At 37.7% G+C, this 25,183-nt stretch overlaps 1 protein-coding gene across 1 annotated transcript; it reads right to left on the bottom strand.

The window, feature by feature from the left end:
• Positions 1 to 7,750: 7,750 nt before the first annotated feature.
• LOC132107398 (adhesion G protein-coupled receptor E2-like) lies at positions 7,751 to 10,218 on the bottom strand. The gene is made up of 7 exons (XM_059513615.1): positions 10,151 to 10,218; positions 9,894 to 10,040; positions 9,541 to 9,687; positions 9,192 to 9,338; positions 8,934 to 9,080; positions 8,529 to 8,675; positions 7,751 to 7,914 (listed from the first exon to the last, which is right to left on the bottom strand). Exons 1-7 carry the CDS (start codon positions 10,209 to 10,211, stop codon positions 7,751 to 7,753), a joined length of 960 nt encoding a protein of 319 aa, XP_059369598.1. The 5' UTR covers positions 10,212 to 10,218.
• Positions 10,219 to 25,183: the final 14,965 nt, after the last annotated feature.

Raw genomic sequence — 25,183 nt, 5'->3', positions numbered from 1 at the left:
GAGTGCGCCAAAATAGGCGTGGCTGGAACTATATAAGCCACCGCTTCACCATAGGGATCAGGTTTTAAATCGACTGAAGCGATCACCCGGTCCGAGCACATAGCACGGCAGGTTACGCAGTACTCGTTCCCTCATCTCAGGGAACCGAGGTTACGTTAGTAACCGAGTACGTTCCCTTTCGAGAGTACTCTCGTACTGCGTAAGCTAGCTTACGCTATGGGAACACAATGTAAAACGCCGTGCGTGCTCGGGAACTTCGACCTGTCACAGCCCAAGGCGAGAGCTCGGGGCTTTATAGCAGGAGAAATCCCAGTCCCAACAGCCAACCTTAGTGAGCTTTATATAGGGAACGAAAAAAGGGGGACGTGATAAGGCTTAGCACGTCTATATAGAAAGTACCCTGGCCTGCAGGGCAGGGACTTGCAGATTATAGAATCTAATAAATGTGGACGGAGAGGCCCAGCCTGCCGCCGCACAGATATCATCCAGTGGTATCCCGCAGGACCACGCCCATGACGAGGCCATACCTCGGGTGGAATGGGCTCTGATGCCGAACGGGCAGTGAAGGCCCTTAGATTTGTAAGCCAGCGAGATAGTGTCTACTATCCATCGCGATAGGCTTTGCTTCGTGGTGGCGAGACCTCGGGTGCGCCCACCAAAGCATATGAAGAGCTGGTCCGACCTCCTGAATAAGGCGGAGCGCGCAATATAGGTTTTAAGAGCCCTGACGGGGCAGATGAAGCTCGCGTTGCTTTCGTCGCTTTGCGAGGAAAGGGCTGACAGCGAGATGACCTGCGCTCTGAACGGTGTTGAGAGCACCTTGGGGACATAGCCGTGTCTTGGTCTGAGAATGACTCTGGAGTCATTAGGCCCAAACTCGAGACAGTCAGCGCTTACAGATAGCGCATGTAAATCCCCCACTCGCTTGACTGAGGCCAGAGCCAGTAGAAAAGCGGTTTTGAACGAAAGAAGCTTCATATCGACAGACTGAAGTGGTTCAAAAGGGGGGCCCTTTAAGGCCTCTAGGTCCGTAGACAGGTCCCAGGAAGGGATTGAAGGGGGTCGGGGAGGGTTCATCCGACGAGCTCCCTTAAGGAAACGAATGACCAGTTCGTTTTTTCCCAGTGATAGGCCGGCCACCGGAGCATGAGAAGCTGCAATGGCTGCCACATACACTTTGAGCGTAGACGGGGATCTGCCCGCATCTAAACGCTCCTGTAGGAAGGAGAGTATCTCCGACACGTCACATAAGTGAGGGTCTAGGTTCCGTGTCCCGCACCAGGTGGAGAACACTGACCATTTCTGCGCGTATAGGCGCCTGGTTGAGGGCGCTCTGGCTTCCGTAATGGTCTTTAACACTCCCTCAGGGAGGTTCCCGGGTACCCGTTGAGGGGCCATACATGAAGGGCCCAAAGTTCGGGGTGGGGATGCCAGAGCGCGCCCTTCAGCTGCGTGAGGAGATCTTTCCGCAGCGGTATTGGCCATGGGGCTGTACTGGACAGCTGCATCAGCTCGGAGAACCAAGGTTGGGTCGTCCAGAGTGGGGCTACTAGCAGCATAGCACATCTGCTCTTCCTGACCCGATCGATGACCTGCGGCAGCATCGCGACCGGTGGGAAGGCATAAAGCGGGCGTCTGGGCCAATCGAGGGCCAGCGCGTCCCTGCTCTTTGAAAAATATATTGGGCAATGAGCGTTGTCTTCTGAGGCGAAGAGGTCGACCTCTGCCCTGCCGAAGATGCTCCACAGCAACTGAACTGTCTGTGGGTGAAGAGACCACTCCCCAGGGGGAACATTCGCCCTGGAAAGCATGTCCGGGCCCCGGTTCAGGATGCCAGGTACATGCGCTGCCTTTAGCGAGCGCAGATTGCAATGTGCCCATGTCAGAAGACGCTCGGTCAGGGTGTGCAAGGTTTCTGACCTGACACCACCCTGGCGATTTATGTAGGCCACCACTGACATGCTGTCTGATCTGACTAGAACGTGATGGCCCTTTAAAAATGGGAGGAAAGCTTTCAGGGATAGTTCGACCGCTATCATCTCCAGACAGTTTATGTGTAACAGTCGCTCCGGGCTCGACCAGAGGCCGGAGGCAGACCTGCCCTCGTACAGGGCGCCCCAACCGAGGTTGGATGCATCTGTTGAGACTACTTTCCATTTCGAGACAGCGCCCGTGCTTACGCCTAACTGATACCAGTTGGCTATTTTCCAAGGGGCCAGAGCTGCGATGCAGCCGTGGGTCACCCTGATGCGCGCGCGGTCGGAAATCCAGGCGCGCGCTGGAACACGGTCTCTCAGCCAGCGCTGTAGTGGGCGCATGCGCAGCAGGCCCAGTTTGAGAACCGCAGAGGCTGATGCCATCAGACCTAGCATTTCCTGAAATCGTTTGAGCGGGTAAAGAGACCCGGCTTTGAACGACACGGCTAAATGCTGAATAGTGAGAGCGCGCTGTGACGTCAGACGCGCTGTACATGTCACAGAGTCTATGTCTATCCCCAAAAAGGAAATCCTCTGGCTGGGAGACAGAGCGCTCTTGACAGTGTTGATCGTGAGACCCAGGCATTCTAAATGGCTGAGGATCCAGGATCTGTGTGTCGTCAGTAGTTCCTCGGAATGGGCTAAGACTAGCCAGTCGTCGAGGTAGTTCAATACTCGCACTCCCCGCATTCTCAGGGGTGCGAGAGCGGCATCCATGCACCGCGTAAACGTACGGGGCGCTACGGAGAGGCCGAATGGAAGAACCATGTACTGATAAGTCTGCCCCTCGAAGGCGAATCTCAAGAATGGCCTGTGATGGGGTGCTATTTGAATGTGAAAGTAAGCGTCTTTCAGATCCACTGAGAAAAACCAATCCCTCGGGCGAATTTGCGCGAGTATTTGTTTGGTAGTTAACATTTTGAACGATCGCGTCATAAGCGCTTTGTTCAAACGTCTGAGATCTAGGATGGGTCTGAGACCGCCATCCTTTTTTGGTACGAGGAAGTAGCGGCTGTAAAAGCCTGACTCGCGCTGCGCAGGGGGGACAGTTTCTATCGCCCCTTTTGCAAGAAGGTTTATCAGTTCGGCGCGAAGGACGTGTGTCATTTCGCTTTTCACTTTCGTTTCGACCACGGCGCGAAAGCGCGGCGGTCTGCGAGCGAACTGCAGCGAGTAACCTCGTTTTATTATATTCAAAACCCAATCTGATATGCCGGGGATGGCCTGCCATGCAGCGGCTCGTGCGGCTATGGGTTGAATGTGCTTCGGGCACTGGCCGCCTGTTATGAGGGGACCAGTAGCTCGAGTATGCTGTGCTTGTGACACTGTGGTGACAGCGCTTATTTGTAGGGTTGCGCACTGAGAAGTGGGCACGCGCGCTACATTTAGAGCACCTCCGGCGCGAGCGGGAAGATGGGCATGAAAGGAGACCCGAGTGAGTCTTTGTGACACTTGGGGGAGTGTGTATACATGTAGGGGTGCGTACTGTGTAGTGGGCACACTGCCTACATAGAAAAAGCTCTTTTTGTGCTTTATTGAGGTCGCCGTAAAAACGGCGTTTGTGTGCAGGCGTGCGTGCATTGTAACAGGCTCGTTTACTGCAGTATAGACATCTCCAACCGCCTTTAGTGAGGGGATTGGAGGAAGCATGTGAGGTTTCTTGTGTGGTGGTCCGGCCGCAGCGGGACTTAACCACGGTCTTTTCAGCCCGAAGGTCAGGAGGGCTTCGGAGGCTCGGGGTTCAGCACAATCCTGGGCCGAGGTCCCCGTCTCTCTGGCAGTTTGCGGCTCGTAGAGCGAGAGCGGTGCTGGGTTTTGGTCGCTGGGCGAGACTGTAAGTCTGGCTGCGATGGCTTCGAGGTCTGAGGGGGCGGCGCGTTTCTACGGCGTCCCGCAGCAGAGCTAGAGCGTTTCGGCAGGAAGTGTCTCATTGCCTGCGACGTTTTCTGAGCCTCAGTGAAGCGTTCAGCGAAACCCTTAACCGACTGGCCAAAGAGGCCGGAAGGCGAGATAGGAGAGTCGAGAAAGGCGGATTTGTCGGCGTCTTTCATCTCCGTGAGCGTGAGCCAGAGGTGTTGCTCTAAAACAGCGAGGGTTGCCATGCTTCGGCCGATCGCTTGTGCTGTGGTCTTTGTCGCACGCAGGGCTAGATCAGTAGCGCTGCGGAGATCTTTAAAGTCATAGGTATCTGGGGCAGACTCGTCCAGGTTACGGAGAAGTCTGGCCTGAAAAACCTGCAGCACAGCCATGGTGTGTAGAGCCGAAGCGGCTTGACCAGCGGAGGTGTGAGCTCGGCCAGCGAGAGCTGAGGTGGTGCGGCACGGCTTGGATGGATGCACAGGCTTCGACCGCCATCCAGCGGCTGAGGGCGGGCAGAGGTGTGCAGCAATAGCCTCCTCGAGAGGGGGGAGGCACTCGTAACCGTGGTCTCGGGCGCCGTCGACAGAGGAGAGCGCTGACGAGACAGAAGTCTTCAAGCGTGCGGAGAATGGGGCTTTCCACGACTTCGTGAGTTCATTGTGAACTTCCGGGAAGAAGGGGGCGTTTCTTTGCGGAGGGGCCGAAGGGCGCCCCTGCAGGAACCATTCATCCAGCCTGCTTTTAGCGGGCTCGTCTGGAGGAGACCAGTCGAGCTGAAGGTCGCTGACAGCCCTTGTAAGCACGCGAGTAAGCTCCTCGTCGATATCGGCGCGTTGTCCGGTGCAGCTGGGTGCTGTAGAGGGGGGGGGGTCCGCAATGGAGCCCGACCATTCCTCACTACTGGACGCGGCGAGAGAAAGGCTGTCGTGTCTGTCCTCTTCCGCCTCAGGCGCTCCGAAGGAGAAGGGGGCGCTGGTGAGCAGGGACTGGCGCTGCTCGTCCACGAAGAGGACAGGCGAAGGAGCGAGAGCGGGCGAGGCATGCGGGGAGTGTTCCGGCGTGAGCTCGCGTGTAACAGTATGCTCAGGCATTCTCTGATCGCGGCGTTTCTTACGCGGCACTTGAGAGAGAAGAGGCGGAGCGGGTGGAGCATCGTGGCTGGTTTGAGCTAATCGAGCCCGCAGGGTCGATATAGCCATGTCGTCGCACTCAGGGCAGCCGCCCTTGAAGAGTGCGCTCTCAGCATGCTCGCGGCCCAGGCAGGAGACACAGATGATGTGGCGGTCCTCGCTGGGCAGAGGGCCTCGGCAGGAAGCGCAGGCCCGAGGCATTTGAAACAACGCCTCGAATTCTGGAGGAAAAAAGTGTGATGCGGCGGCAAACACACTAGCTTTGAAAAGGATATAGTCACGCCGGATGGCGCAGCAGGAAGCGAGTGCTGAAGGCGGCGTCGAGATGAAGCACGAGCCGGCGTCCTCAGATCTGCGTTGCAGTGCTATCCCGCTGAGAGGCTTTTCGACGGCGTGTAGAGGCTTCTCCGGAGAAGACAGCGAAGTGCAGGTGAGATCGCTGAAGGAGATGAAATCTGATCCCTATGGTGAAGCGGTGGCTTATACAGTTCCAGCCACGCCTATTTTGGCGCGCTCTGACGTCCAATGGGCGCGAAGCGCCCCCATTGGTTCGTTACTCTCCGCCGCCTCACCATAGGTTGCTGCAGTTGCCGCAGCACAGCCAATAAGCGCGCGAGCCGCTTCGCTTGGGTCTGCTGTGCTGCAGCACTGCGTTTTACATTATTTAAAAATTAAGGATAATTTTTGGCTTCATATTCTCGAGAAAAGGGGACCTTTTCCCATAGCGTAAGCTAGCTTACGCAGTACGAGAGTACTCTCGAAAGGGAAACATGTTTTGCCTCACATTCCTCACTTTCTTTGTCATGTATTTGTACTATGAGCAATAGCTGTCAGTCTTACCTTTGCATGTGTTATTGCTGTTTATAGGGAGGTTCGGATCTGTTACATTATATCCACTCATGCACGAACAATTGTGACTCCCAACAGTGTTGTTACAGATTGAGTTTGGACCACAGATGTCTGGTATCTCAACACATTCATCCACATCTAGATTAAAAGGAAGTTACAGGAAAAATAACAGTTTGTGTCACCCATATAAAATCAGCTCATTCTTTAAAATCTTGACAATAGAATGCTTTAGTCAAAAAATTGAAAGGCAAAGTAAAAATCACAACAATAAAGTCTAGCTAATTATTCATGGTGAAAGTACACACAGATCTAAATGTAAAATGTACCTCTACATGGGTTTTTGATGCTGATGGGGAGACTTGAGTTTTTTGCAGTGAATCCATCCAGACATGAGCAATTGTAACTTCCCTTTTCATTTGTGCAGTTGGCATTTGGACCACATACAGATGGACTGGACAGACATTCAATTATATCTGTATGGAAGAACACAATATTTTTAAAGATAAGCAATTATTTAAAAACAGTATAATTTAATGGATTTATTACAGTAGGACTCCGGCCTGCATACTAATGGTGAATCAAAACATAAATGAATATCTATTATAAAATAATTGACAGTGAACGGTTACAGTTGACGGAGGATTAAGGCAAATCAAACAGTAAAACAGTAAGAGCTTTCATTTGTGCAGTTGGCATTTGGACCACATACAGATGGACTGAACAGACATTCATTTACATCTATTGAAAAGCGTTCAATTTAAAAAAAAAATGTTTTAATTATAACAGCGCAGGATGCTTCCGTTGTAATTTTAACATTGAGAGTTTGGCCCTCACACTGATGGTGAAACTGTTCATTGCTTCAGCTGTCAATCATACCTTCACATGGGTTATAGCTGTTTATAGGGAGGTTTGGGTCTGTTACATTATATCCACTCATGCACGAACAATTGTGACTCCCAACAGTGTTGTTACAGATTGAGTTTGGACCACAGACGTCTGGTATCTCAACACATTCATCCACATCTATATTTTAAAAAAGTTACAGAAGAAAAGAGTTTGGGTCACTTGTACATATGTGAAGGTCAACTCAATCTATGACATCTGTTCAACAGTATGCTTGATTTAAATACCAAGTATTAAACATATTGATAAATTCTAACTAATTATTAAAAGTAATAGTAAACAAATATATAATGTACCTCTACATGTGTTATCATTGCTGATGGGGAGACTTGAGTTTGTTGCAGTGAATCCATCCAGACATGAGCAATTGTAACTTCCCTTTTCATTTGTGCAGTTGGCATTTGGACCACAAACAGATGAACTGAACAGACATTCATTTATATCTAGAAGAAAAAAAATTATTTTAATATTTATGTATAAATTTCAACACCTAAAACATGAAGACATCTGGCATCTCTTATCAGTAATATAAATATATACAAGGAGAACAAGAAATAAGAAAAAAACTATATAAACATTTTTAAACAAAAGAAAAATAAGATTTTGGAAAAATAAACAATGTTTTAAGGGCTAAATTTAAAAATGTTATAATCCTACAAATTACACCAGTACCTGTGCATGTGTTATCGTTGCTGATGGATAGACTTGAGTTTGTTGCAGTGAATCCATCCAGACATGAGCAATTGAAACATCCCATTTCATTTGTGCAGTTTGAATTTGGACCACATACAGATGGACTGAACAGACATTCATTTATATCTATGGGGAGGAAACAATTAAGAAATATACAAATATACTTCAATTTAATGTAATTACAACAGAGTACAAGAAGCTTTCATTGTAATAGTAATGTAATTGTAACAGTGATGAGTCAGAACTTTTGTGAATATCTAAAATCAAATAATTGATAAAGTGGAAGATTACAGTTGACAGAATTCAGACAGTAAAAATAGTAACAAACTGTTCAGGGCTTCAGTTGTCAATCATACCTTCACATGTGTTATTGATGTTTATAGGGAGGTTTGGATCTGTTACATTATATCCACTCATGCACGAACAATTGTGACTCCCAACAGTGTTGTTACAGATTGAGTTTGGACCACAGATGTCTGGTATCTTAAAGCATTCATCCACATCTAGATTAAAAAAAGAAGAAAACCTCAACAACACCTTTAGTCATTTGTGACAGTATGAATGTCAACATATTCTTTCTGTTGCTATCCTTACAATCTAATACTTTAGCTACAAATTTCTAAACACACACACAAACACACACATATCTGTTTCTGTGAATTGTGTAGACTTTCCATAGACTTCTATTACTTTTATACTGCCCAAACTTATTTTTTTTATATGACCCAACCATAATCCTAAACCTACCCCTTACAGAAAAACTTTTTGCATTGTTACACTTTCAGATAACCATCATTTACTATTTTTAATATATTTCCCCCTCGTGGGGACCACAGGCCAGTCCGCACAATGTCAAAAATTTCAGATTTTACCATCATTGAAGGGACATTTGGGCCAGAATGTAGTATTTACAAGTATACACACACACAACTATATGAATCTGTGTATCTTTACAATAACAATTTACATGACACAACAGAATGCAGCAATGCAACAAAAATCACATATGGAATACATAGATTTCAGCATGACTAAACACTGTAATGGCCAATAAGAAGTCAAGACAAGAACTACCCATGTAAAAAATAATATTCACAGATCTGAAAACACAATGTACCTGTGCATGTGTTATTGACGCTGATGGTGAGACTTGAGTTTGTTGCAGTGAATCCATCCAGACATGAGCAATTGTAACTTCCCTTTTCATTTGTGCAGTTGGCATTTGGACCACATACAGATGGACTGAACAGACATTCATTTATATCTACAAAAATATACATATGTTTGAAAAAGTGATTACTTATAAAAACAAGAAATATCTCTATAGAAGTAGTACATAAATTAGGTTGAAATGTCAGCATTTCCAATAATAATAGCTGGATCCTGAAATGTTATATCCTTAATGAGAATCTTCAAAAATTTGCAAAATAATGATGAAAGAAATTTGTTAATTATTTAATAACCAAAACTTGAAAATGACTTTCAAACTGTGATGCACAATATCATATAATGAAAAACTGACCAGTGCATGGGTTGTCTTCACTAATAGCTGTATTTCCATCACGGACATTATATCCATCCCAACAAAAGCATGAGTAGCTTCCATTGTAATTGTAACAGTGAGAGTTTGGCCCACACACTGATACTGAATCAAGACATTCATAAATATCTGAAATAAAATTCAATTTGATAAACTAACAGGTTATAGCTGAAGGGAGATTTGTGCAGAACAAATAGTAACAAATTATTAATTGTTTTAATTATTAGTTGTCACTCATACCTTTGCATGGGTTATAGCTGTTTATAGGAAGGTTTGGATCTGTTACATTATATCCTCTCATGCATGAACAATTGTGACTCCCAACAGTGTTGTTACAGATTGAGTTTGGACCACAGACATCTGATATCTCAACACATTCATCCACATCTAGATTAAAAGACATTACAGGGAAAAAAAACAGGGTCACACATTCATATAAGATGGTCAACACATACTTTGAGTATTCCTATAATCCAATGTTCCATTTAGAATATTATGTCCAAAGTAGGAAAAGAAACACTCAAACTTCATACTGATTGGACTAATGGCGTGTAAAAACATAGTTTTTTATTTATTTAGCTGAACATACCTCTACAAGTGTTATTGATGTTGATGCGGAGAATTGAATTTGTTGCAGTGAATCCATCCAAACATGAGCAATTGTAACTTCCTATTTCATTCGTGCAGTTGGCATTTGGACCACATACAGATGAACTGAACAGACATTCATTTATATCTATGAAAAAAAAAGTTAAGTTAATTTTTTAGTCATCAACAGTTTTCATTAACAAACACCTAAATACATGAAACACATTTGTTATCTTACAGCAGTCAACTATAAAAAGGAATATATTTAAAGCACAACTGCTCATCTTTTAGAGCAGTTTCCAATAAATAGTACTTGAAGATCATGACCCAGAACATTAATCAGAGAAAACTTACCAATGCATGGGTTACTTTTGGAAACATCTTTATTTACATCTGAAACATTATATCCTTCCCAACAAAAGCACGAGAAGCTTCCGTTGTAATGGTAACAGTAAGAGTTCAGTCCACACACTGATACTGAGTCAAGACATTCATAAATATCTGAAGTAAAATAATTGATAAGGGGACAGGTTACAGTTGACATTACATGACAGTTGAGTATTAAGGCAGTATAAACAGTTACTGTTCAAAAACTTAGCTGTCAATAATACCTTTGCATGTGTTATTGCTGTTTATAGGGAGGATTGGGTCTGTTACATTATATCCACTCATGCATGAGCAATTGTGACTTCCAACAGTGTTGTTACAGATTGAGTTTGGACCACAGATGTCTAATATCTCATCACATTCATCCACATCTACATTTAAAGGAAGTTACAGAAAAAAAGAGGAGTATGCATATGTATAGGTCAATTCTGGTATCTCAAAAGAAAAAAGTTAACATTATGAACACAAATGTTCTTAAATTAATTCATCTTAATTACTTTTTATATGTATATGTCAATGATACTAAAAAATTTTGGTGTCAGTGGGCAGAACAGATAATTATTAACTGACTGTATGGTCTTCACCAGCAGATTTATTAGAAAAACAGGGTTAACACTTAAATCTGAGTTTATAGAATTTGTTTAAAGATGTTATGAGCCAGTTGTGGTAAAGATTATACAAACTTACAGATAGTGTAGTGAAAAAAAAACAAAAAAAAACAACTGTACGGATTCACTTAAAATGGCAGAAAGGAGCAAAGTTAACCCTTGGAAAAATCATTATTGTACTATTCTACAACAATATGAAGGCATGAAGCATGAATTTAGATCATTATTTGCAATGACCCAATGATACCTTAAAAAAGTTGAATCTTTATAAATCAAATAATTGGAAAGATATAGCTTCAATTCCTTTATAATATCATTGGTGTTGATTTCCACACAAATGGATGTAAAATACATATATAAAAAAATACTTTGAAGAACTTTTGAGAAGCATGCAAAATGGCAAGAACCTAAAACGACTAGGTGTCCTGATTACATGAGAAAAATACTGATTATAAGAAAACCATGAAGTAAAAAAATAAAAATAAATAAAACTTAATTATTTCAAAACTGCAGTATTTAAGATCTGATTATATAAAGAATGTACCTCTACATGAGTTATCAGTACTGATGGGGAGACTTGAGTTTGTTGCAGTGAATCCATCCAGACATGAGCAATTGTAACTTCCCTTTTCATTTGTGCAGTTGGCATTTGGACCACATACAGATGGACTGAACAGACATTCATTTATATCTGTAGAGAGACAAATTTAACATACAAATAAAAACACCTAAGAACATGAAAATACATGTAGTTTCTCTAATCATTTATCGACATCTACACAAAGAGACTAAGAACTGAGAATGTACAATATCAATATTTCGAAACACCAAAGAAAAACGGGTATATTTTAGGCTTAGATTTGCAAGTCCAAACTGTACATAAAAATCAAAATCAATTGTTAACATTAGTACAAGATCTTGTGTAAATTGTTGTTGTTTTTAATGGGGGAAGAAACATACTAAAAAAAAAGAAAAACAAATAAGCATCTTGTGACTTTTTTTGTCATGATTTTGTACTATAAATATTAGCTGTCACTCATACCTTCACATGTGTTATAGCTGTTTATAGGGAGGTTTGGATCTGTTACATTATATCCACTCATGCACGAACAATTGTGACTCCCAACAGTGTTGATACAGATTGAGTTTGGACCACAGATGTCTGGTATCTCAATACATTCATCCACATCTGCATTAAAAAAAATAATCATACATCTAGATACATATCTGGAGGTTATATAACTCCTTGAGCAAAACTGTTGCCTTGATAACGACTAACTTCCTGTATGGTGTTTTTATCAGCAAATTTCTTACAATTATCCTGGAGAATAATGCCAACACTGAAATCTAGTGAGTGAGTTTATACAGTTTAATTCAAGATGTTGAGAGCCAGTTTTGTTTAAGACTACATAAACTTACAGATAGTTTAGTTTGAAAACTATTCAGATCCACTGAAAATGGCAGAAAGGACTAAGGTTAACCTTGGAAAATATATGATGGTAGTAGTCTAAAAAAAATTATTACAATTTAATAAAAAAGTTATTACAATTCTTGTTATCAAATATTCATCTACATGTGTTATTGATGCTGATGGTAATGTATACATACAAATATAAACCAATAAATACATAAAAGAATGGTACCTCTTTTTATTCATCTACATCTATCCACCTTTTTCCTGACATAAAAAATGGGTGACACCATTTGTAAATTCTATGGGTCTAGCTTCCGGTCTCATTTGCATCCAGCTATTTTAAGCTGTACAAAACAGTTTGTTTTGCTGCTTGATACTGACAATTGATGTGTCCTATCATATTATTTTAATCTGTTATCATAATTAAGAACACACTGGTCTGTACTGCAAACAGTTTTACCATTTACTGCACATTGTTATTTTCCTCATTATTTATTTATAGCGGCTAATGAAACGGAAGTCTCACTCATAGGCTTACTTCTGCATTGAGGAAAAAGGTGGATAGAGAGAAAATAATGTCTGACAAAGTAATAACATTTTAAAACACTAAAGAAAAATAAGATTTTGAAACAATTTTCCTGAAGGAAAACTAAAATATAAACACGAAAGACATCTAGGGGCTGTTTCATAAAACAAGTTTACTAAATAAGCCAGGCTTTTTAGGTTAGTCTGACTTATTTTCACTTGATTTGGTTCCATAAAGCAAAATTACCATAGCTCAAGCTCAGTCACTCTGGCACTTTATGCAGGGAAACCCAGCTTGGTCCAGAGCAGATTAACTGTCAGGCTAAACTGAGCTCAACATTGACTTTGTTTTAAAGTCTGCGTGAACCAGAAGTTGCTGCCAGCTTTATTTCAGTGTAGTGACGTATTTCCATCTGAAACTGACTATTGACTAGGGGGCATGATTTTATGTTTGCGCTCCTCCTCTCTGTCGCTCACTCACTGCAATCTAATGGTTGGAGGGGTGTGTTTAAGAATATTCTGCCCAAGCCGTCAAAATGACATCATCAGAAAAGGAATGCCATTCCAGAGCAGAAGTAAATGTCCATATTTTGATTAAAGATTACAAAGACAATTTTTTTTTCAGCAGATTAATTTGCACAGTAATTGTTTACATCAAGACTATGAAATGTGCGCTAGTAAAGTAAATAAAGTCAATTTTGATTTCATGTGGACTTTAAGATATTTGAAACCATTTTAATATGCTGCTACATGCGTATTCAGTTGATCAGCAGTTTCTAGCCATGCAGCCTTTCTCTATGGTTTAATGACAGCTGTACTTTATGGTTATCAGTAGAACATTAAAACATTAGTGAGATTGTGTTAACTTAAATTGTTGTTTATGAAATCACTTTAGTCCTGATTTATTTGTTAGGTTATTTTAAGTCAGGTTCTGGACTTTAATCCCTGCTTTTCTTAGTGTCTTTTATGAAGCAGCCCCCTGGTGTCTATTTTCATTCATCTATATAATCTACAAGGACAGTAAGAAATGAGTATGTATAATATCAACATTTTTAAAAACAGAAGAAAAAATAAAATAAAATGAAAAAAATTTCAGAAAAAAGAGTGTATCATACCTTCACATGTGTTATTGCTGTTTATAGGGAGGTTCGGATCTGTTACATTATATCCACTCATGCACGAACAATTGTGACTCCCAACAGTGTTGTTACAGATTGAGTTTGGACCACAGATGTCTAATATCTCAACACATTCATCCACATCTACATTAAAAGAAAGTTACAGAAGAAAAGAGGAGTATGCATATGTGAAGGTCAATTCTGGTATCTCAAAAGAAAAAAGTTAAAATTATGAACACAAATGTTCTTAAATGAATTCATCTTAATTACTTTTTATATGTATATATATGTCAATGATACTAAAAAATGTTGGTGTCAGTGGGCAGAACAGATAATTATTAACTGACTGTATGGTCTTCACCAGCAGATTTATTAGAAAAACAGGGTTAACACTTAAATCTAAATTTATAGAATTTGTTTAAAGATGTTATGAGCCAGTTGTGGTAAAGATTATACAAACTTACAGATAGTGTAGTGAAAAAAAAACAAAAAAAACAACTGTACGGATTCACTTAAAATGGCAGAAAGGAGCAAAGTTAACCCTTGGAAAAATCATTATTGTACTATTCTACAACAATATGAAGGCATTAAGCATGATTTTAGATCAGTATTTGCAATGACCCAATGATACCTTAAAAAAGTTGAATCTTTATAAATCAAATAATTGGAAAGATATCGCTTCAATTCCTTTATAATATCATTGGTGTTGATTTCCACACAAATGGATGTAAAATATATATATAAAAAAATACTTTGAAGAACTTTTGAGAAGCATGCAAAATGGCAAGAACCTAAAACGACTAGGTGTCCTGATTACATGAGAAAAATACTGATTATAAGAAAACCATGAAGTAAAAAAATAAAAATAAATAAAACTTAATTATTCCAAAACTGCAGTATTTAAGATCTGATTATATAAAGAATGTACCTCTACATGAGTTATCAGTACTGATGGGGAGACTTGAGTTTGTTGCAGTGAATCCATCCAGACATGGGCAATTATAACTTCCCATTTCATTCATGCAGATGGAATTTGGACCACATACAGATGGACTGAACAGACATTCATCTACATCTATGGAAAAAGAGATATTATAATAAGCAATTACTTTTAGAAGGTTTCATTTTAGAGAGTTCGTCTCACACTGATGGTGAGTCAAGATAAATATTTGAAATAAAATAACTGGTAAAGGGAAAGGTTACAGTTGATGGAGGACTCAAACAGTACAAATAATTAAAAACTGTTCAGGGTTTCAGCTGTCAATCATACCTTCACATGTGTTATTGATGTTTATAGGGAGGTTTGGATCTGTTACATTATATCCACTCATGCACGAACAATTGTGACTCCCAACAGTGTTGTTACAGATTAAGTTTGGACCACAGATGTCTAATATCTCAACACATTCATCCACATCTACATTTTAAAAAGTTATAAGAAAAAGAAGAGTTTGGGTCACTCATATATACTGTATTTGAAGGTCAAATCAATCTATGACATCTGTTCAACAGTATGCTTGATTTAAAAAAATTAAATACAAAGTATAAAACATATTGATAAATTCTATCTAATTATTAAAGGTAATGGTAAACAAATATAAAATGTACCTCCACATGTGTTATCATTGCTGATGGGGAGACTTGAGTTTGTTGCAGTGAATCCATCCAGACATGAGCAATTGTAACTTCCCTTTTCATTTGTGCAGTTGGCATTTGGACCACATACAGATGGACTGAACAGACATTCATTTATATCTGTAGAGAGACAAATTTAACATACAAATAAAAACATCTAAGAACATGAAAATACATGTAGTTTCTCTAATCATTTATCGACATCTACACAAAGAGACTAAGAACTGAGAATGTACAATATCAATATTTCGAAACACCAAAGAAAAACGGGTATATTTTAGGCTTAGATTTGCAAGTCCAAACTGTACATAAAAATCAAAATCAATTGTTAACATTAGTACAAGATCTTGTGTAAATTGTTGTTGTTTTTAATGGGGGAAGAAACATACTAAAAAAAAAGAAAAACAAATAAGCATCTTGTGACTTCTTTTGTCATGATTTTGTACTATAAATATTAGCTGTCACTCATACCTTCACATGTGTTATAGCTGTTTATAGGGAGGTTTGGATCTGTTACATTATATCCACTCATGCACGAACAATTGTGACTCCCAACAGTGTTGATACAGATTGAGTTTTGACCACAGATGTCTGGTATCTCAATACATTCATCCACATCTGCATTAAAAAAAACAATCATACATCTAGATACATATCTGGAGGTTATATAATTCCTTGAGCAAAACTGTTGCCTTGATAACGACTAACTTCCTGTATGGTGTTTTTATCAGCAAATTTCTTACAATTATCCTGGAGAATAATGCCAACACTGAAATCTAGTGAGTGAGTTTATACAGTTTAATTCAAGATGTTGAGAGCCAGTTTTGTTTAAGACTACATAAACTTACAGATAGTTTAGTTTGAAAACTATTCAGATCCACTGAAAATGGCAGAAAGGACTAAGGTTAACCTTGGAAAATATATGATGGTAGTAGTCTAAAAAAAATTATTACAATTTAATAAAAAAGTTATTACAATTCTTGTTATCAAATATTCATCTACATGTGTTATTGATGCTGATGGTAATGTATACATACAAATATAAACCAATAAATACATAAAAGAATGGTACCTCTTTTTATTCATCTACATCTATCCACCTTTTTCCTGACATAAAAAATGGGTGACACCATTTGTAAATTCTATGGGTCTAGCTTCCGGTCTCATTTGCATCCAGCTATTTTAAGCTGTACAAAACAGTTTGTTTTGCTGCTTGATACTGACAATTGATGTGTCCTATCATATTATTTTAATCTGTTATCATAATTAAGAACACACTGGTCTGTACTGCAAACAGTTTTACCATTTACTGCACATTGTTATTTTCCTCATTATTTATCTATAGCGGCTAATGAAACGGAAGTCTCACTCATAGGCTTACTTCTGCATTGAGGAAAAAGGTGGATAGAGAGAAAATAATGTCTGACAAAGTAATAACATTTTAAAACACTAAAGAAAAATAAGATTTTGAAACAATTTTCCTGAAGGAAAACTAAAATATAAACACGAAAGACATCTAGGGGCTGTTTCATAAAACAAGTTTACTAAATAAGCCAGGCTTTTTAGGTTAGTCTGACTTATTTTCTCTTGATTTGGTTCCATAAAGCAAAATTACCATAGCTCAAGCTCAGTCACTCTGGCACTTTATGCAGGGAAACCCAGCTTGGTCCAGAGCAGATTAACTGTCAGGCTAAACTGAGCTCAACACTGACTTTGTTTTAAAGTCTGCGTGAACCAGAAGTTGCTGCCAGCTTTATTTCAGTGTAGTGACGTATTTCCATCTGAAACTGACTATTGACTAGGGGGCATGATTTTATGTTTGCGCTCCTCCTCTCTGTCGCTCACTCACTGCAATCTAATGGTTGGAGGGGTGTGTTTAAGAATATTCTGCCCAAGCCGTCAAAATGACATCATCAGAAAAGGAATGCCATTCCAGAGCAGAAGTAAATGTCCATATTTTGATTAAAGATTACAAAGACAATTTTTTTTTCAGCAGATTAATTTGCACAGTAATTGTTTACATCAAGACTATGAAATGTGCGCTAGTAAAGTAAATAAAGTCAATTTTGATTTCATGTGGACTTTAAGATATTTGAAACCATTTTAATATGCTGCTACATGCGTATTCAGTTGATCAGCAGTTTCTAGCCATGCAGCCTTTCTCTATGGTTTAATGACAGCTGTACTTTATGGTTATCAGTAGAACATTAAAACATTAGTGAGATTGTGTTAACTTAAATTGTTGTTTATGAAATCACTTTAGCCCTGATTTATTTGTTAGGTTATTTTAAGTCAGGTTCTGGACTTTAATCCCCACTTTTCTTAGTGTCTTTTATGAAGCAGCCCCCTGGTGTCTATTTTCATTCATCTATATAATCTACAAGGACAGTAAGAAATGAGTATGTATAATATCAACATTTTTAAAAACAGAAGAAAAAATAAAATAAAATGAAAAAAATTTCAGAAAAAAGAGTGTATCATACCTTCACATGTGTTATTGCTGTTTATAGGGAGGTTCGGATCTGTTACATTATATCCACTCATGCACGAACAATTGTGACTCCCAACAGTGTTGTTACAGATTGAGTTTGGACCACAGATGTCTAATATCTCATCACATTCATCCACATCTACATTAAAAGAAAGTTACAGAAGAAAAGAGGAGTATGCATATGTGAAGGTCAATTCTGGTATCTCAAAAGAAAAAAGTTAAAATTATGAACACAAATGTTCTTAAATGAATTCATCTTAATTACTTTTTATATGTATATATATGTCAATGATACTAAAAAATTTTGGTGTCAGTGGGCAGAACAGATAATTATTAACTGACTGTATGGTCTTCACCAGCAGATTTATTAGAAAAACAGGGTTAACACTTAAATCTAAATTTATAGAATTTGTTTAAAGATGTTATGAGCCAGTTGTGGTAAAGATTATACAAACTTACAGATAGTGTAGTGAAAAAAAAAAAAAAACAACTGTACGGATTCACTTAAAATGGCAGAAAGGAGCAAAGTTAACCCTTGGAAAAATCATTATTGTACTATTCTACAACAATATGAAGGCATTAAGCATGAATTTAGATCAGTATTTGCAATGACCCAATGATACCTTAAAAAAGTTGAATCTTTATAAATCAAATAATTGGAAAGATATCGCTTCAATTCCTTTATAATATCATTGGTGTTGATTTCCACACAAATGGATGTAAAATATATATATAAAAAAATACTTTGAAGAACTTTTGAGAAGCATGCAAAATGGCAAGAACCTAAAACGACTAGGTGTCCTGATTACATGAGAAAAATACTGATTATAAGAAAACCATGAAGTAAAAAAATAAAAATAAATAAAACTTAATTATTCCAAAACTGCAGTATTTAAGATCTGATTATATAAAGAATGTACCTCTACATGAGTTATCAGTACTGATGGGGAGACTTGAGTTTGTTGCAGTGAATCCATCCAGACATGAGCAATTATAACTTCCCATTTCATTCATGCAGATGGAATTTGGACCACATACAGATGGACTGAACAGACATTCATCTACATCTATGGAAAAAGAGATATTACAATCAGCAATTATTTTTAGAAGGTTTCATTTTAGAGAGTTCGTCTCACACTGATGGTGAGTCAAGATAAATATTTGAAATAAAATAACTGGTAAAGGGAAAGGTTACAGTTGATGGAGGACTCAAACAGTACAAATAATTAAAAACTGTTCAGGGTTTCAGCTGTCAATCATACCTTCACATGTGTTATTGATGTTTATAGGGAGGTTTGGATCTGTTACATTATATCCACTCATGCACGAACAATTGTGACTCCCAACAGTGTTGTTACAGATTGAGTTTGGACCACAGATGTCTAATATCTCAACACATTCATCCACATCTACATTTTAAAAAGTTATAAGAAAAAGAAGAGTTTGGGTCGCTCATATATACTGTATTTGAAGGTCAAATCAATCTATGACATCTGTTCAACAGTATGCTTGATTTAAAAAAATTAAATACAAAGTATAAAACATATTGATAAATTCTATCTAATTATTAAAGGTAATGGTAAACAAATATAAAATGTACCTCTACATGTGTTATCATTGCTGATGGGGAGACTTGAGTTTGTTGCAGTGAATCCATCCAGACATGAGCAATTGTAACTTCCCTTTTCATTTGTGCAGTTGGCATTTGGACCACATACAGATGGACTGAACAGACATTCATTTATATCTGTAGAGAGACAAATTTAACATACAAATAAAAACATCTAAGAACATGAAAATACATGTAGTTTCTCTAATCATTTATCGACATCTACACAAAGAGACTAAGAACTGAGAATGTACAATATCAATATTTCGAAACACCAAAGAAAAACGGGTATATTTTAGGCTTAGATTTGCAAGTCCAAACTGTACATAAAAATCAATTGTTAACATTAGTACAAGATCTTGTGTAAATTGTTGTTGTTTTTAATGGGGGAAGAAACATACTAAAAAAAAAGAAAAACAAATAAGCATCTTGTGACTTTTTTTGTCATGATTTTGTACTATAAATATTAGCTGTCACTCATACCTTCACATGTGTTATAGCTGTTTATAGGGAGGTTTGGATCTGTTACATTATATCCACTCATGCACGAACAATTGTGACTCCCAACAGTGTTGATACAGATTGAGTTTGGACCACAGATGTCTGGTATCTCAATACATTCATCCACATCTGCATTAAAAAAAATAATCATACATCTAGATACATATCTGGAGGTTATATAATTCCTTGAGCAAAACTGTTGCCTTGATAACGACTAACTTCCTGTATGGTGTTTTTATCAGCAAATTTCTTACAATTATCCTGGAGAATAATGCCAACACTGAAATCTAGTGAGTGAGTTTATACAGTTTAATTCAAGATGTTGAGAGCCAGTTTTGTTTAAGACTACATAAACTTACAGATAGTTTAGTTTGAAAACTATTCAGATCCACTGAAAATGGCAGAAAGGACTAAGGTTAACCTTGGAAAATATATGATGGTAGTAGTCTAAAAAAAATTATTACAATTTAATAAAAAAGTTATTACAATTCTTGTTATCAAATATTCATCTACATGTGTTATTGATGCTGATGGTAATGTATACATACAAATATAAACCAATAAATACATAAAAGAATGGTACCTCTTTTTATTCATCTACATCTATCCACCTTTTTCCTGACATAAAAAATGGGTGACACCATTTGTAAATTCTATGGGTCTAGCTTCCGGTCTCATTTGCATCCAGCTATTTTAAGCTGTACAAAACAGTTTGTTTTGCTGCTTGATACTGACAATTGATGTGTCCTATCATATTATTTTAATCTGTTATCATAATTAAGAACACACTGGTCTGTACTGCAAACAGTTTTACCATTTACTGCACATTGTTATTTTCCTCATTATTTATCTATAGCGGCTAATGAAACGGAAGTCTCACTCATAGGCTTACTTCTGCATTGAGGAAAAAGGTGGATAGAGAGAAAATAATGTCTGACAAAGTAATAACATTTTAAAACACTAAAGAAAAATAAGATTTTGAAACAATTTTCCTGAAGGAAAACTAAAATATAAACACGAAAGACATCTAAGGGCTGTTTCATAAAACAAGTTTACTAAATAAGCCAGGCTTTTTAGGTTAGTCTGACTTATTTTCACTTGATTTGGTTCCATAAAGCAAAATTACCATAGCTCAAGCTCAGTCACTCTGGCACTTTATGCAGGGAAACCCAGCTTGGTCCAGAGCAGATTAACTGTCAGGCTAAACTGAGCTCAACACTGACTTTGTTTTAAAGTCTGCGTGAACCAGAAGTTGCTGCCAGCTTTATTTCAGTGTAGTGACGTATTTCCATCTGAAACTGACTATTGACTAGGGGGCATGATTTTATGTTTGCGCTCCTCCTCTCTGTCGCTCACTCACTGCAATCTAATGGTTGGAGGGGTGTGTTTAAGAATATTCTGCCCAAGCCGTCAAAATGACATCATCAGAAAAGGAATGCCATTCCAGAGCAGAAGTAAATGTCCATATTTTGATTAAAGATTACAAAGACAATTTTTTTTTCAGCAGATTAATTTGCACAGTAATTGTTTACATCAAGACTATGAAATGTGCGCTAGTAAAGTAAATAAAGTCAATTTTGATTTCATGTGGACTTTAAGATATTTGAAACCATTTTAATATGCTGCTACATGCGTATTCAGTTGATCAGCAGTTTCTAGCCATGCAGCCTTTCTCTATGGTTTAATGACAGCTGTACTTTATGGTTATCAGTAGAACATTAAAACATTAGTGAGATTGTGTTAACTTAAATTGTTGTTTATGAAATCACTTTAGCCCTGATTTATTTGTTAGGTTATTTTAAGTCAGGTTCTGGACTTTAATCCCCACTTTTCTTAGTGTCTTTTATGAAGCAGCCCCCTGGTGTCTATTTTCATTCATCTATATAATCTACAAGGACAGTAAGAAATGAGTATGTATAATATCAACATTTTTAAAAACAGAAGAAAAAATAAAATAAAATGAAAAAAATTTCAGAAAAAAGAGTGTATCATACCTTCACATGTGTTATTGCTGTTTATAGGGAGGTTCGGATCTGTTACATTATATCCACTCATGCACGAACAATTGTGACTCCCAACAGTGTTGTTACAGATTGAGTTTGGACCACAGATGTCTAATATCTCATCACATTCATCCACATCTACATTAAAAGAAAGTTACAGAAGAAAAGAGGAGTATGCATATGTGAAGGTCAATTCTGGTATCTCAAAAGAAAAAAGTTAAAATTATGAACACAAATGTTCTTAAATGAATTCATCTTAATTACTTTTTATATGTATATATATGTCAATGATACTAAAAAATTTTGGTGTCAGTGGGCAGAACAGATAATTATTAACTGACTGTATGGTCTTCACCAGCAGATTTATTAGAAAAACAGGGTTAACACTTAAATCTAAATTTATAGAATTTGTTTAAAGATGTTATGAGCCAGTTGTGGTAAAGATTATACAAACTTACAGATAGTGTAGTGAAAAAAAAAAAAAAACAACTGTACGGATTCACTTAAAATGGCAGAAAGGAGCAAAGTTAACCCTTGGAAAAATCATTATTGTACTATTCTACAACAATATGAAGGCATTAAGCATGAATTTAGATCAGTATTTGCAATGACCCAATGATACCTTAAAAAAGTTGAATCTTTATAAATCAAATAATTGGAAAGATATCGCTTCAATTCCTTTATAATATCATTGGTGTTGATTTCCACACAAATGGATGTAAAATATATATATAAAAAAATACTTTGAAGAACTTTTGAGAAGCATGCAAAATGGCAAGAACCTAAAACGACTAGGTGTCCTGATTACATGAGAAAAATACTGATTATAAGAAAACCATGAAGTAAAAAAATAAAAATAAATAAAACTTAATTATTCCAAAACTGCAGTATTTAAGATCTGATTATATAAAGAATGTACCTCTACATGAGTTATCAGTACTGATGGGGAGACTTGAGTTTGTTGCAGTGAATCCATCCAGACATGAGCAATTATAACTTCCCATTTCATTCATGCAGATGGAATTTGGACCACATACAGATGGACTGAACAGACATTCATCTACATCTATGGAAAAAGAGATATTACAATCAGCAATTATTTTTAGAAGGTTTCATTTTAGAGAGTTCGTCTCACACTGATGGTGAGTCAAGATAAATATTTGAAATAAAATAACTGGTAAAGGGAAAGGTTACAGTTGATGGAGGACTCAAACAGTACAAATAATTAAAAACTGTTCAGGGTTTCAGCTGTCAATCATACCTTCACATGTGTTATTGATGTTTATAGGGAGGTTTGGATCTGTTACATTATATCCACTCATGCACGAACAATTGTGACTCCCAACAGTGTTGTTACAGATTGAGTTTGGACCACAGATGTCTAATATCTCAACACATTCATCCACATCTACATTTTAAAAAGTTATAAGAAAAAGAAGAGTTTGGGTCGCTCATATATACTGTATTTGAAGGTCAAATCAATCTATGACATCTGTTCAACAGTATGCTTGATTTAAAAAAATTAAATACAAAGTATAAAACATATTGATAAATTCTATCTAATTATTAAAGGTAATGGTAAACAAATATAAAATGTACCTCTACATGTGTTATCATTGCTGATGGGGAGACTTGAGTTTGTTGCAGTGAATCCATCCAGACATGAGCAATTGTAACTTCCCTTTTCATTTGTGCAGTTGGCATTTGGACCACATACAGATGGACTGAACAGACATTCATTTATATCTGTAGAGAGACAAATTTAACATACAAATAAAAACATCTAAGAACATGAAAATACATGTAGTTTCTCTAATCATTTATCGACATCTACACAAAGAGACTAAGAACTGAGAATGTACAATATCAATATTTCGAAACACCAAAGAAAAACGGGTATATTTTAGGCTTAGATTTGCAAGTCCAAACTGTACATAAAAATCAAAATCAATTGTTAACATTAGTACAAGATCTTGTGTAAATTGTTGTTGTTTTTAATGGGGGAAGAAACATACTAAAAAAAAAGAAAAACAAATAAGCATCTTGTGACTTTTTTTGTCATGATTTTGTACTATAAATATTAGCTGTCACTCATACCTTCACATGTGTTATAGCTGTTTATAGGGAGGTTTGGATCTGTTACATTATATCCACTCATGCACGAACAATTGTGACTCCCAACAGTGTTGATACAGATTGAGTTTGGACCACAGATGTCTGGTATCTCAATACATTCATCCACATCTGCATTAAAAAAAATAATCATACATCTAGATACATATCTGGAGGTTATATAATTCCTTGAGCAAAACTGTTGCCTTGATAACGACTAACTTCCTGTATGGTGTTTTTATCAGCAAATTTCTTACAATTATCCTGGAGAATAATGCCAACACTGAAATCTAGTGAGTGAGTTTATACAGTTTAATTCAAGATGTTGAGAGCCAGTTTTGTTTAAGACTACATAAACTTACAGATAGTTTAGTTTGAAAACTATTCAGATCCACTGAAAATGGCAGAAAGGACTAAGGTTAACCTTGGAAAATATATGATGGTAGTAGTCTAAAAAAAATTATTACAATTTAATAAAAAAGTTATTACAATTCTTGTTATCAAATATTCATCTACATGTGTTATTGATGCTGATGGTAATGTATACATACAAATATAAACCAATAAATACATAAAAGAATGGTACCTCTTTTTATTCATCTACATCTATCCACCTTTTTCCTGACATAAAAAATGGGTGACACCATTTGTAAATTCTATGGGTCTAGCTTCCGGTCTCATTTGCATCCAGCTATTTTAAGCTGTACAAAACAGTTTGTTTTGCTGCTTGATACTGACAATTGATGTGTCCTATCATATTATTTTAATCTGTTATCATAATTAAGAACACACTGGTCTGTACTGCAAACAGTTTTACCATTTACTGCACATTGTTATTTTCCTCATTATTTATCTATAGCGGCTAATGAAACGGAAGTCTCACTCATAGGCTTACTTCTGCATTGAGGAAAAAGGTGGATAGAGAGAAAATAATGTCTGACAAAGTAATAACATTTTAAAACACTAAAGAAAAATAAGATTTTGAAACAATTTTCCTGAAGGAAAACTAAAATATAAACACGAAAGACATCTAAGGGCTGTTTCATAAAACAAGTTTACTAAATAAGCCAGGCTTTTTAGGTTAGTCTGACTTATTTTCACTTGATTTGGTTCCATAAAGCAAAATTACCATAGCTCAAGCTCAGTCACTCTGGCACTTTATGCAGGGAAACCCAGCTTGGTCCAGAGCAGATTAACTGTCAGGCTAAACTGAGCTCAACACTGACTTTGTTTTAAAGTCT

Source organism: Carassius carassius, chromosome 27 (genome assembly GCF_963082965.1).
Source record: "Carassius carassius chromosome 27, fCarCar2.1, whole genome shotgun sequence".
NCBI lineage: Eukaryota > Metazoa > Chordata > Actinopteri > Cypriniformes > Cyprinidae > Carassius > Carassius carassius.
The sequence above is the reverse complement of the archived record's forward strand: the minus strand, read 5'-3'. Positions and strand labels throughout refer to the sequence as shown.